This window comes from Ctenopharyngodon idella, chromosome 17 (assembly GCF_019924925.1).
Source record: "Ctenopharyngodon idella isolate HZGC_01 chromosome 17, HZGC01, whole genome shotgun sequence".
Taxonomy (NCBI): Eukaryota; Metazoa; Chordata; class Actinopteri; order Cypriniformes; family Xenocyprididae; genus Ctenopharyngodon; species Ctenopharyngodon idella.
In genome coordinates, this window is record NC_067236.1 from 22,441,629 (window position 1) to 22,456,102 (window position 14,474).

Consider the following 14,474-nt stretch of genomic DNA (forward strand, 5'->3'; position numbering starts at 1 on the left):
GACTGTTCCCACAAAGTTGGGAGCATGAAATTGTCCAAAATGTCTTGGTATGCTGAAGCATTAAGAGTTCCTTTCACTGGAACTAAGGGGCAAAGCCCAACCCCTGAAAAACAGCCCCACACCATAATCCCCCCTCCACAATGCAGTCAGGCAAGTACCGTTCTCCTGGCAACCGCCAAACCCAGACTCGTCCATCAGATTGCCAGACAGAGAAGCGTGATTCGTCACTCCAGAGAACACGTCTCCACTGCTCTAGAGTCCAGTGGCGGTGTGCTTTACACCACTGCATCCGACTCTTTGCATTGCACTTGGTGATGTAAGGCTTGGATGCAGCTGCTCGGCCATGGAAACCCATTCCATGAAGCTCTCTACACACTGTTCTTGAGCTAATCTGAAGGCCACACGAAGTTTGGAGGTCTGTAGCTATTGACTGCAGAAAGTTGGCGACTTCTGTGCACTGTGTGCCTCAGCGTGCGCTGACCCGCTCTGTGATTTTTACATGGCCTACCACTTTGTGGCTGAGTTGCTGTTGTTCCCAATTGCTTCCACTTTGTTATGATACCACTAACAGTTGACTGTGGAATATTTAGTAGTGAGGAAATTTCATGAATGGACTTATTGCACAGGTGGCAACCTATCACGGTACCATGCTTGAATTCACTGAGCTCCTGAGAGTGACCCATTCTTTGACAAATGTTTGTAGAAGCAGTCTGCATGTCTAGTGCTTGATTTTATACACCTGTGGCCATGGAAGTGATTGGAACACCTGAATTCAATGATTTGGAGGGATGTCCCAATACTTTTGGCAATATAGTGTATGTGAGAGATGGCTAAAAAAAATGTAAAACTAGTACTAGTTTCAGAAACAATTTCTCTGTATACATCTCAAGATCTGTTTTTAAACTTGCTTTTAATCTACAATTCCCTATTTCTTGCTTTATTTATTCTTGGACCGCCATACAGCAAACTAGGCCATCAAATGGGAAACTTTCTATTTTCAGGATTGTTAATAATCTTAATTTTTACTAAATGTATTTATTAATTCCAACAGTACAGCTTGCTTTAGTAGTTGCTGTTTGTTGTGTTTTTACTTCGGAGTATCATATATTACTTTATTTTATACTTGTGCACAACCTTGGTTATTTTAAGCTGAATCGTGTGAATGACATGCTGCTTATATATGTTGTTATTCCTGAGCTGGGCTGTGTGTTTGTGGCCGACAAAGACTGTAAAGTACTGTACTCCTGGAACCCTCCCCCTTTCCTTCCTTCTCATCTCCCCCTTCCTCAATTTCAAGAGCCAGACTCGCTACAGTGAGGCCCCCGAAGAGGGGCATTTACAGCTGGGGGGAAAAAAACACACGTCCAGAAGCAAATCTCCACTTATAGCCGCAGTGCTTTCGTCTCCTCCCCCAGTTTTTGGGGAGTCAGTTTTATATATAATATAAATAACCCTTTCCCTCCCCCAATGTTGACATTCACATATAACCCTTTCCCTCCCCCAGTGTTGACATTCTTCTCTCCCTGTCACTGTACAGTTTTATACACATAAGTTGCCTGCAGTATTGAGAGCTTCTGTCATTATTTATGGTCGGTTTTGACAGTCTTGGAGTATCTATGATAGCTTTGACGACTTAAGGCGTAGATAGTAAGAAGTTATGTGTCAGTTTTATATAAAAAGCAGGTGTTTTTTTCATTCTCCATTCATATAGGGTGAGTTCAGCTCGTTGTGTGGAATGTAAATTGTGTACATTTGGAGTGAACAGAGCCGCAAGCATGTGAGATGAAATCAGTCGTGGTTAGCTCAGGATAATATTTTACTTAGACAAGAGTTTCAGATTTCAGTTTTATTCTGATTTAATCCCATTTATATGCTTGGCTTGAAATGAATGGACTTAGACTACATTAATGTTAAATCAGGCCACTGGTGTATGACAGAAAATCTTATATACAAATTATAGGTAATTGTATATAACGGTAACAGTAGACATCATAATATAGTTGTTTTTGATGGAAATTTCAATGCAAAAATAATTATATATATTGAATAACCATGACCATAGTGTCTAGTATTGAGTACTCTATTTATATAAATACTTTTGAAATGAAAAGTACTGCATTCATTTAAAAAATTCATAACAAGTGAATGAAAATAGTGTAAAACAGTCTTGATAGCCACACAAATATATCTAATATGGTTTAAACGGCATAGCAGCATTTAAAAGTTTTTATTATTGCGTGATATGTAACAGTGGGTCCCAACTTTTGTGACTCTGAGGTCCCCCATTGTCAAAGTCAATATTCGAAGGTGCCACTGCACAGGCTATGATATTTCCTCTTGTAAATCTGTTGAAATGAAAAAAATGCTTGTTTTCAAATAGTTTTATTTAAAAGAGTACTTGGCTAATAATTAATAGTGATTAATGATTTTAAACATTAAAACATTGTTCCTTTAAACTAAAAAAAATATTGAACAAAGAAGATGTTTAGAAGTGTACAAGTTTTCTGGATGCAGAAAAAAGAAAAAAGAAAAATGGTGATACAAAGTTAAGTATTTTAAATAATTCATTTTCAATATTGCTACCACTCTGACTGCTACCACTATGTATGTGTACATGAGAAACTGTCAAATCTAACAAGTATCTTGTTCAGTACACTATGGTGTCCCCCAAGGCTCTGTATTTTGTCCTCTGTCGTTTCCTCTAGAAGACATCAGGAAAAATGGAATTAGCTTTCTCATTGTTATGCTGATGACACAGCTTTATATTTCCTCTATACCACATCCTCAATTGTCCAAGTTGTTTTAAGGACATTGAAGACTGGGTACAGTGGACAGCAATTTCCTTTTTTTTTTTTAAATACTGACAAAACAGCTTGTATTCATTGGACCAAATATTGCAGCTCAAAAACAATCTGCGTCTAGATGGATTTTACGATTTGTCCCTTAAAATCCACATTTCCATAGTTTATAGAACAGTATTCTTCCACTTTAGAAATGTTTGCTAAGTTGTGAAAGTTGTGCTTTGCTTTGAAACAACATGGATTATGAAAAGCGGTATACAGATTTAAAAAAATTACTAATTTAAGACATCTTGCAGCTTCCTTGGAAGTTTACTTAGGCTCGGTTGTATATACCATCGTACCGCCCATTCCTGCAGAGATAAATACATGCCCAATTGCCTAAACGCACAAAACAGCTTGCATACATTTAAATACTTTTTCCACCATCAACCGCTGTCAAAGACAAACAGCCTGGCACATATGGCCCAGCTCATCGAAGCAGCCAGTGAAGCCATACAGATATTTATAAACTACAGTGGGGCTTCTTGATTTGTGGCCACATGTTTCTACTCCACACCATCATACTGTCTATTCATGCACACTCATAAGCTCTTGGCTCCAGAGCTTCTCTCCCCCTTTTGCGGGCTTATGTGAATGTATAGCCACCATAATGGAGGGAGTGAGCTAAAGAGAGACATAGGGAGAGCTTTCTGGGGACGGATCCAACCGTTTTCTCTGCACACAGACACACACACGGGCGACTCTGCCAGGTTCACGTGTGTGTGAGTGTAATTGGAGATGGAGTCGGACCCCAGCAGCAGAGAAAGTACAGCTGTGAAAGAGATTCACGTGCGAGTGAGAGAGAACGAGAGGACGAGAGAGGTGCAGCTGTTGGGGATTTGCTGTGAGCTGCTTAAGTCATGGCTTGGCTCGTGTCCTCTGTTTTTGACCTAATAGCTTAGAGTCAGGTTGGACAAACTCGCTGAACTCTCCAGCGTGCATCCATCTCAGCCACGGGGGGAGCACTCATTGTTACGAAGTGATCGCAAACAGCTTTCACTGCAATGAAAAGGGGACTGTTTTCACAGGTTTCTGCCACTTATCACATTCAAAGGGGCGGCACTTGTGCTTTATCAAGAGGATGTGGATATTTGTGTTGGCACGTGGGATTAAAGAACTATAAACAAACTGAGCAGTCACCATTACTCAAGTGCTGAACTGTGCTATTCTCAGGAAAGCCACTGCTATTCTGTGTGCTTTACCTCCTCCTCTTCCTGTCCCGCTGTTCCCTACGTTGCAGGCAGAGAAGAAGGCGAAACTGGTGTCTGTGATGAACTCAATGGAGGACCATGGCGAGGTAGAGTCGGAGCCCCAAAAAGACAGCTCCATAATCACCGTCCCACTGCTTTTTCCTCCACCAACGCCACCAATGCAGCAGCAACCGCCACAGCCTCAAACTCAACCTCAGACCAACATCAAACCCCAGCCTTCTCCCCAGCAGCAACCTCCATCATTCCAACAGCAGCAGCAGCAGCCTACAGATCCAGCCTCTCCAACTGTTGCCACCACCCCAGAGCCCGTTTCTATAGGAGATGGAGACAAGACCTCACCCAAGTCCACTGACACGGAGTCAGAGTACGAGGTACGAGAAGCTTCCTCATCATCGTGGTGGCTTGGGGTTGATCATTTTGAAATAGGATGCTGTAGATCAGGGATGGGCAACGTCGGTCCTCGGTGTGCCGCTGTCCTGCAGAGTTTAGCTCCAACCCTGAAAAAAAAGACTCACCTACCTGTAGCCTTAGTAATCCTGAAGAGATTGATAAGCTTGTTCAGGTGTGTTTGATTAGGGTTGGAGCTAAACTCTGCAGGACATCGGCACTCCAGGACCGACGTTGCCTATCCCTGCGGTAGATATTCTGCTCTGTGTGGTTCGTTCTGCAATTATGGCTTATTTGGTTAGCTGGATAAAATTTAGATTTTCTCTTCTTAGAAGAAAGCTTGAAATGTATTTAGTTTCGTTATCAAAGCAAAAATCCAACTTTTGACACCTGCTTGATCATAGGCTAATTATTCTCTGAGAAATCCCAGTATTAGGCCAAGTTATCCTGGAACTTATCCGGCTAACCAGATTTGAAAGCCAGGTTTAAACAATCGGGCCTGTCTTTTGCTGAATTGTTTTTTTATATGAAAATTAGGAGTAATTTGAAACTATACTAATACTATAGTAGTTCAGCTCTTTGCCTTCAGAGGGTTCGTTCACCCAAAAATGAAAATTCTGTCATTAATTACACACCCTCATGTCATTCCACACCCGTAAGACCTTCGTTCATCTTCGAAACACAAATTAAGATATTTTTGATGTAATCCGAGAGCTCTCTGACTCCTCCATAGACAGCAATTTAATTACCACTGTCAAGGCCCAGAAAGGTACTAAAGACATCGTTAAAATAGTGACTGCAGTGGTTCAACCTTAATTTTATGAAGCAACAAGAATATTTTTTGTGTGCAAAAACAAAACAAAAATAACTACTTTATTCCTACACTGTTGACGTTGTAAGCACAGTGCAGCGCTTCCGTGTTTACATCCTTAAAATTAAGGTTGAACCACTGTAGTCACGTGGACTATTTTAACAAAGTACCTTTCTGGGCCTTGACAGTGGTAATTAAATTGCTGTCTATGGACGAATCATATACCTCTTGGATTTCATCAAAAATATCTTAATTTGTGTTCTGAAGATAAACGAAGGTCTTACAGGTGTGGAATGACATGAGGCTAAGTAATTAATGACAGAATTTTCATTTTTGGATGAACTAACCCTTGAATGTTTGGTCACATTAGCAAAGTTTCTGCAAAATGTTGTGGGCAAAAAAGGTCAATTGTGTATTGTCAATAGTGTAGAGATGAAGCACCGCTCACACAGAACACACTTTCAAACCAAGCAGCTTTCTGTTGGTCAACTTTGTGAATCCGCGTGACCACCGTGAACCCTTTGCAAAATCTGCATGGGGATATCCTTCAGCCTCACCACCCACAAAAATGTGCAGGACAACAGTAAATGTGACCTTTAGACTTAAAAGTTCAACGGCACCTTGTGAGGATGTTTCCACCAGCATTTTAGCACAACAATTGCAGTTCAGGTGTCGGGATTCAAGGTTGCCTATTTATAGCAATCACCATAGAGTTATTATACAGGCTGAAAGTCAAGACTATACAAAAGAAATAAAATTAAAGACAATGCAAAAGACAGGTTAGGTTATGGACAGTACACATTTTATTGTATTTATGTAAAGTGATTGAAATCACTAGTTGATCCATTCTGTGATTGTATATTGCAGGATGGCCGAGGTTTCGGCATCGGTGAGCTTGTGTGGGGAAAGTTACGAGGATTCTCCTGGTGGCCTGGACGGATTGTATCCTGGTTGATGACTGGACGCAGCCGGGCGGCCGAAGGAACCAGATGGGTCATGTGGTTCGGTGACGGCAAGTTTTCTGTGGTAAGTTTGTATTAATTTTTTTGTGGTAGAAGAAGTTCTTTCTAAAGGGTTAGTTCATCCAAAAATTTCTGTCATTAATTAATCATCGTCATGTCATTCCAAACCGATAAGACACAAATTAAGATATTTTTGATGAAATCCAAGAGTACCTCCCTATAGATAGCAGCGTCATAACCAATTTCAAATACTTTTTTGCGCAAAAACTAAACAAAAATAATGACTTTATTCAACAATTTCTTCTCTCCCCTGTCATTCTCCTACGCTGTTCTGGGCCTTGAAATTGGTTATGACATAGCTGCCTATAGGGAGGTCAGAAAGCTCTCGGATTTCGTTAAAAACATCTTAATTTGTGTTCTGAAGATGAACAAAGGTCTTATGGGTATGAAACGACATGAGGGTGAGTAATTAATGACAGAAATTTCATTTTTGGGTTAACTAACCCTTTAAGGGAATGAGTTTAAAGTTCAGGAAAAAATAAAAGTTGAGCAGAATTTGTGGCATAATGGCCATGTACACACTGTAAAGTCCCCTAAATTATCATTCCATGTGTGTATGGAACACGACTCACTCCTGAATCTGAGATGATTGACACCGTGGTAACCATAGCAATGTTCTGCCATCTCACGTGTTTGGTATCCACTATTCTGACTAAAGAAATACTACAGTGACAAAAGACTCATTATGTTCAGCAATTCATACTAAAGCACAGTTGACAGAGGTATCGTGTTTTGCTGCTTATGCTTGAAAAATCTGCTTCACAGAGCACACTCTTGCAGTGTTGCCACGACCACTTATTATAAGTGTTTTTGGGCTTAAAGGGATAGTTACCCAAAAATGAAAATTATCCCATAATTTACACACCCCTCAAGTCATCCTAGGTGTATATGACTATCTTCTTTCAGAATAACACAGTCTGCGTTATATTTAAAAATATCCTGGCTCTTCCAAGCTTTATAATGGGAGTGAATGGCGCTCACAATTTTGAAGCCCAAAAAAGTGCATCCGTCCATCATAAAAAGTAACCCATACGGCTCAAATAAAGGCCTTCGGAAGTGAAGCAATGGGCTTTTGTTAGAAAAATATCCATATTTAAAACTAGCTTCCGGCAATGGCCGTACACAAGTCAAGTTCCGGCATAAGAGTGACCTCTGACCCGACACATGACATAGGATGTAGGAGTTGCGTACGCTTTGGTGAGAGTAGACGCCTCTCGCGGTTCAAACAAATAGGGCTGGGCAACAAACTCAAGCTCCTCCGACATTTCTCTTTAAAAACTGTCATTTTAGACTTCTAATTTGTGACCGGTGTTTTGTTTTACTGTATCCTCTGCGCTTCTGTGTTCGTCAATACGTCATGCGTCAGGTCAGAGGTCACTTTTCCGCTGGAACTAATTACCGAAAGCCAGTGATTATAGTCTATGAAGTTATAAGTATGCATATTTTTCTTACAAAAACCCATCACTTTGCTTCAGAAAGCCTTTATTAACCCCCTGGAGCCGTGTGGAAAGCTATCAAGTTTACGGAGTTATTAAAGTGAGCAGGCGCGGGTCATGATATTTTGGTCTATGTTCCGCATAAAGCATTTGGATTTATTTCGGTTTATTTTGGGCTTGTTCTTGTTCATTTATTTTTTATCTAGATCTGGCAACATGAATGACTCATTGCCCGTACCACTTTCCCTGTGATTTCACGCACTGCACATAATGAAGAGAGAAACATTTCTGATGCATTCTGATTCTCTGCTTCATTAACAGCTAGTTGTTCAGTTCAGTTCCGCACACACTGCGTATAATTTTTTATATATGCGGTTGCCACTACCTGCATTTTTTGGGAGTTAATTTGGTTGCAGAATGCGGTTGTCACTCCCGTAAATTGCTGAAATGTGTGTGTACAGAACAGGATTAAACTCTAAAAGGTGAACTGATAATTGAATTTACTTGCAGTATGTACATAGCCAATGTCGACTACCGGAGAAAATAATGACTTGTTTTGTTTCAACGTTTTCTGCTAGGTCTGTGTTGAGAAACTGTTGCCTTTGAGTTCCTTCCACAACGCCTTTCACCAGCCAACCTACAATAAACAACCAATGTACAAGAAAGCCATCTTTGAGGTGCTACAGGTAGGAATTCATTTGATGCTTATTGTCTCTAGTTTATTGTTTGCGTTCCATATTAATAACTCAGATCAGCAAAAATCTATCTAAAGAAAACTTTTGAATGCCTTGCCTTGTAGGTAGCCAGCACTAGAGCGGGGAAAACCTTCCTCACATGCCCGGAGAGTGACGACACTGACACTTCTAAGTCAGTAGACATGCAAAACAAACAGATGATTGAATGGGCCATGACAGGATTTCAACCCACGGGACCTAAAGGTTTAGAGCCGCCTGAAGGTAAGACTGCTGCCGTTTCTTTTTGATATACATAGAGAGCTTGCTTTGCAAAGGAAAATGTCAAGCTTGTTTACAGGGATGGTTTGCCTAGAAATTAAAATTCTGTCATTTACTCAGCCTCATGTGCTGCTATTTGTTCAGCGAGACACAAACAGAGACTTTTGTTTCTTTTTCAGTGGAACACAACCTTATAGAATTGTAATGTAACTCTATTACAACAACAGTTCATAGTGACAAGAATGACAAAAAAAGCACCATGAATGTGGTCCATTTGACTCACTATTTACCAAATCTTCTGAATTCAAAATATAGCTTTGTGTGAGAATCAGGATAAAATTTAAGCCATTATAACTTCCTCTCCAGTGAGCTGTTAACTCAAGAACCACTGTGAACGAATCACTGATGCTGTCGAGTTGAACTAGAGAACTGGATCAGTGAATGAATCGTTCATTTGAGCCGGTTCTTCTCAATGAACCAGTTGATGGGGTTGGCAAATTGAACTGATTTGTTCACAGCTCCATGACTCAGTGATGGGGTCGCACAGCTCACTGGAGGGGAAGGTTATCAGTGATTCATGAATTCAATTTCTGCATGTTCCTCCCACAAAGCTCATATGGCTTTAGAAGACTTGGAGTATAGGGAATGAAAAGGTTTATGATCCTTTTTTGGTGTTGTATTTTTGGTGTTGCTGACAGTCATGATTACTATGAATTATTGAATGGAAAAGACGTGCATGTAGATTCTTTAAAATATCATGTTTTGTTAAAGGATTAGTTCACTTTCAAATGAAAATCAGCCCAAGATTTACTCACCCTCAAGCCATCCTAGGTATATATGACTTTTTTCTTTCTGATGAACACAATCGGAGATATAATGGCAGTGAATGGCGGTCACTAGTATGAGCTGAAGAAAGTGCCTCCATCCACATCCGTCCATCTTAAATATGTTCTCTACACGGCTCCTAGGGGTTAATAAAGGCCTTCTGAAGCGAAACGATGCGTTTGTGTAAAAAAATATCCATATTTAAACAAGATAAGAAGTAAAATATCGAGCTTCCTTCAGACCGCCTTCCATATTCAAGTTACGAAGAAAGTGTAAACTGGCGTCGCGTCAGTTACACTTTTTCCGTAAGTTGAATAGGGAAAGCATAGGACGTAGCGTAAGCTTTGTGAACTGCAAGAGTTTTACACTTTCTTCGTATGTTGAATTCGGAAGGCGGTCTGGCGGAAGCTCGATATTTGATTTCATAACTTTAAAAATATGGATGGTTTAAATATGGATATTTTTTTGCACAAACGCATCGTTTCGCCTTTATTAACCCCTTGGAGTCGTGTGGAGCACATATTTATGATGGACGGATGTGGATAGAAGCACTTTCTTCAGCTTATACTAGTGACTCCCATTCACTGCCATTATAAAGCTTGGATGCGTCAGGATATTTATTAATATTTCTCCGATTGTTTTCATCAGGAAGAACAGAGTCATATACACCTAGGATGGCTCGAGGGTGAGTAAAGCTTGGGCTAATTTTTATGTATATTAATAAGCCATATAAGCCATACGTTTCATATGGATTACATAATCTGAGAATATTTGTTTTCCACTTGATTTGGTGGACAATTGCTTGACATTTAAAGTTTTTTATAGATATAGAGGCAAGTATACACTGAGTTTTGGTGTAATTTTGGATGCGCTCCAGTTCACAGAGACCGAGATGGCAGAAAACGCATCCTGTTTGTTTTCTTTATTTTACAAAGGCACAATGTTTTCTTGTTATTGTGACCCTTTACAGTTTGGAATGATGTATTACTCTTATCTGTATGACCAAAAATGACTGAGTATTTTAAGTTGTTTCCGCTGTTATCAGGAAAAAATGCATGTGATCGCACCAGCGCCTCCTTGATTTGCAGTAAGCGTGCTATACTTCATCTTCCACATCCACACAAACACTTGGATATGCGCCTAATAATAGCACACATTTATCTAAGTTAACGTTAGAGTTGTGCCAGCTATACTTACATGTTTCAAATGATAAGCCATATTTGAGGTCGATGGATAATAGGCGAATGTTTGGATTTCTTGCCCGACGTTAACGATCTGTTCCCTTACCAAATGCGTGATATCGCCACAAGGTTTTTTTTTTCTGCGACTAACTGACTAAGCCTCTTCTAGTCAACTAACGATTAGTCGAATATTAGGGGGCAGCCCTAAACATTCTGTTAAGCAGATATGTGCAATCTGGTGAGATTTCAGATGGTCACAGTTCCTCGGTTCAGTGATTTTTAAGAATTTTGGCTTTTGAGTACAGATGTAGATGCTTACTACATGTTTATCCCGTAAGCCTGTACACATGCCAGTCCTCCAGGAATTAAGCTCGTAAGAAAATACTAGTGATATCAAAACAATCCTGACCACTGGACGTGTACATAGATACCCCACATAATTCATTAACAAATATCTATATGTGCCATTGTGCCTTTTTCAGAAGAGCGTAACCCCTACAAGGAAGTGTATCCTGAGATGTGGGTGGAGCCAGAGGCGGCAGCCTACACGCCCCCACCAGCAAAAAAGCCCCGCAAGAGCACAGCCACAGAGAAACCCAAGGTCAAAGACATCATCGACGAGCGGACTCGAGGTGAGCTCTCACTGAACGAGGTCAGTGAGTTCAAAGAGTTCTCGCTCGTAAATACACACCCACACATGCTAAATCAGGATTAGCGCTCTCATCTCCTCAGCCGGCAGAGTAAACACAGGAGGGTGTGTCTGGAACTATGACAGGGGTCTCGGCTAATCCTACAAGTTTAAAGAGACATGTTTTGTATTGTATTATGGCACATGTTCAAACATAACTTTTGCAGATAACACTTTTACCACTACATTATCCTTTTATTGTTATAATAAATGCTAAAGAAAATGCATTCCAATGTTCTAAGGCAGGAAAAGCTAGCAGTAGTAATAAAGAGACGAGCTGTTAAATCAGCATGGAGCTTTATTAACCAATCAAATAGAGGTAAACTGGAGCAGACTTGCACCATCTCCTTTGTGGGTTACATAAAAGTTCAGTAGTTCATACAAATGGTTTTATACTTCTCACTAGGTTTCAGACACGCCTAATATTTAATCAAAATATGTTTATAATACACTTGATATTTAATAAAAAACAAAGCAGTGGTGCTTTAAATGTAATAACAAAAATATATAATATAATATAATATAATATAATATAATATAATATAATATAATCTCTTTAGTTATCAGACACGCCTAATATTTAATAAAATTAATTAATAATACACTTGATATTTAATAAAAACAAAGTGGTGCATTAAATGTAATAACAAACATATATAATATAATATAATGTAATATAATATAATATACACTACTGTCCAAAAGTTTATAAAATTCCAAATAAATGTATTAATAACATAAATATATAATTCATATATAAATATATAATTCATATATAATATATTACAATATAATATCATATTCTCTTTAGTTATCAGACACGCCTAATATTTAATAAAATAAATTAATAATACACTTGATATTTAATAAAAAACAAAGAAGTGGTGCATTAAATGTAATAAAAAAATATAATATAATATAATATAATATAATATAATATCCTGTCCAAAAGTTTAAAGTTTAAAATAGAAAGTATTCCTTTAAAAAAACATGCCCTCAGACTTTCGAATAGTAGAAAATATATCATTCATTCATTCATTCACTCATTCATTGTTGCTGCTTTGGATCAATGTATATTGTAAAAAGCACTATGCAAATTGAAATAGAAAATTTAGATACATTTAACTGAATGCTTGATTCTCCCATGCTCGAGCAACACTTTTGAACTAGTGTCAACTAGTAAGATGTCATTGTGGCAACTGGAATAATTGACTCCAAACCTTGCATTCATTTTTCAGTTCAACGCTCAAGATTTTCAGTAATTCAGCTGGCTGTCATCAATTATTTCTGACATATTTAATATGTAGTACCACTACAATTAGCAACATTATTTCAGTTTATAAAATTCATGGCATGCTAGTAAAACATTGTTTTGAATATTAAATAACTGTCAGAGTGATGTAAATGTAAACCACTAGAATTTCCATTAAACAGGAAGTCAAGATGAAATGGGCCAAATGTCTGAAACACTGGGAAGTTTTCCAATATTTAAATGTTTTTTTTATTGTCTGTTGTTTTTCAGAGAGGCTTGTATTCGAAGTTCGTCAAAAATGTAGAAACATTGAAGGCATGTATTACACATACACATTGAGGTGTGTCATTGCTGACTGTCAGTGTTAGAGTCTCTGCTAAAATCTCTCTCTCTTTGAACACTTCCAGACATCTGCATCTCCTGTGGCAGCCTTAATGTTTCCCTGGAGCACCCGCTCTTCATTGGCGGAATGTGCCAAAGCTGTAAGGTAAAAGCCAGGAAATTCCTGCTTCCTACTTCCTGAAGCGCTGCTTTGTTTGCCCGCTTGTAATTTTGGCATGTCCATTTACGTTACTGGGAGTTTTTTTTTAGTGGCTTCTAACAAATTTTACATACTGTATGTGATCATTTGCGAGGATATAAAAGCTAAACGTGCCAGTAGGTCAGATAAAAATTAAGTACTAAGACAAAGTGAGTCAACAAACTAGATATCACACATACTGTAAATACAGTTAGTTATTTAGTAGTTAATGCAGTTTTTAGTTAATGCAGTTTGTTTGTTTGTGGAGTAAAAGATGTTAGCTGTATGGAATTATGCTAAAGTTAGTAGAATACAATAATTGTAAAGTTAATGTGTGCAATTTTGTTAAATTAAATATTTTGTTGGAACTGATTGTGTATCAGATATTAGGCGATATTAGTAAGCAATAAGGTATGAGAGGCTATGCTGTATCGTGAATAAGTCACAGCTGAAGGGCGTTGTTAGGCACGACTTTTTCTAAAAGCCTTCCTTCCGCCGGAAAAAATAGTCCCTGACCGTGAACAGCAACAGAAGTTACATTATTACACCATTAGATGGCGGCAAAGACTGTCTTTATGAGTGTGTCAGTCAGTAGCGAAGACTTTTACATTGAAAAGACTGAATTGTTGTGAACACGGAACAAGATGCAACTGACAAATGCTTTGACTAGCGCTGTCAGTCACGGGAAAACCCCTTAACTGTTAAAAGGACAAGATAATACATCGGACATTTAAACAGCTTTTTTATTATGAACATAGGACTGACCTGAAGGAAAATGCTAAATCTGAATGCAGGTAATAAACTCGCTCACTCGATCTCTTTCTCACAACACTCTTCTACATAATACAGTAAGCTTCAATGAACAATATCAGTTGAGAACATACAGTTTACGTTGCTAAGAGTGGTTGCTAAGGGTGTTGTGTAGTGATACACAGAAACGTTGGGTGAAGCGGTCATAGCCATGTTTTATCGTGAATAAAACACAGCTATTGACCAATCAGAATCAAGGACAGGAACTAAACGTTTTATAAGTGACTTTAATTACTATGTTTACTATATTATTTTTTTGGTAGTACTTTTTATATTTTATAATTTATCATATATTGTATGCTTAATTGTGAACGCTTGTTCACACCTATTTTTTTCATTAAAAATATATATATTTTTAGATTTAATTTTGTCATTATGTAGTGCTATCTTAAACTTATTTCTTTAACAGAAATCAAAATGAATAGTTTCATATTTTATACTGTACATTATATTGCTTTTATCCCTAAAGGGGATTGACAAAACTATTGATTTTAAGTTTTAGTGTTTTTTATTTATTTAAAGAATAGTATAGATTTAA

At 38.3% G+C, this 14,474-nt stretch overlaps 2 protein-coding genes across 8 annotated transcripts in view; both read left to right on the forward strand.

The window, feature by feature from the left end:
- Nucleotides 1-14,474, forward strand: part of dtnbb (dystrobrevin, beta b) — a 138,930-nt gene that overhangs the window by 98,493 nt on the left and 25,963 nt on the right. The gene's annotated exons all lie outside the window — the stretch shown is intronic.
- dnmt3ab (DNA (cytosine-5-)-methyltransferase 3 alpha b) overlaps nt 1-14,474 on the forward strand; it is a 66,386-nt gene that overhangs the window by 36,378 nt on the left and 15,534 nt on the right. For all 7 annotated transcript variants that reach the window (XM_051867482.1, XM_051867485.1, XM_051867487.1 and 4 more), the window contains 7 exons: nt 4,081-4,422; nt 6,117-6,275; nt 8,286-8,393; nt 8,507-8,663; nt 11,149-11,298; nt 12,877-12,921; nt 13,014-13,093. In XM_051867482.1, coding sequence (XP_051723442.1) covers nt 4,081-4,422; nt 6,117-6,275; nt 8,286-8,393; nt 8,507-8,663; nt 11,149-11,298; nt 12,877-12,921; nt 13,014-13,093 — 1,041 coding nt within the window. The remainder of the gene's footprint in view (nt 1-4,080; nt 4,423-6,116; nt 6,276-8,285; nt 8,394-8,506; nt 8,664-11,148; nt 11,299-12,876; nt 12,922-13,013; nt 13,094-14,474) is intronic.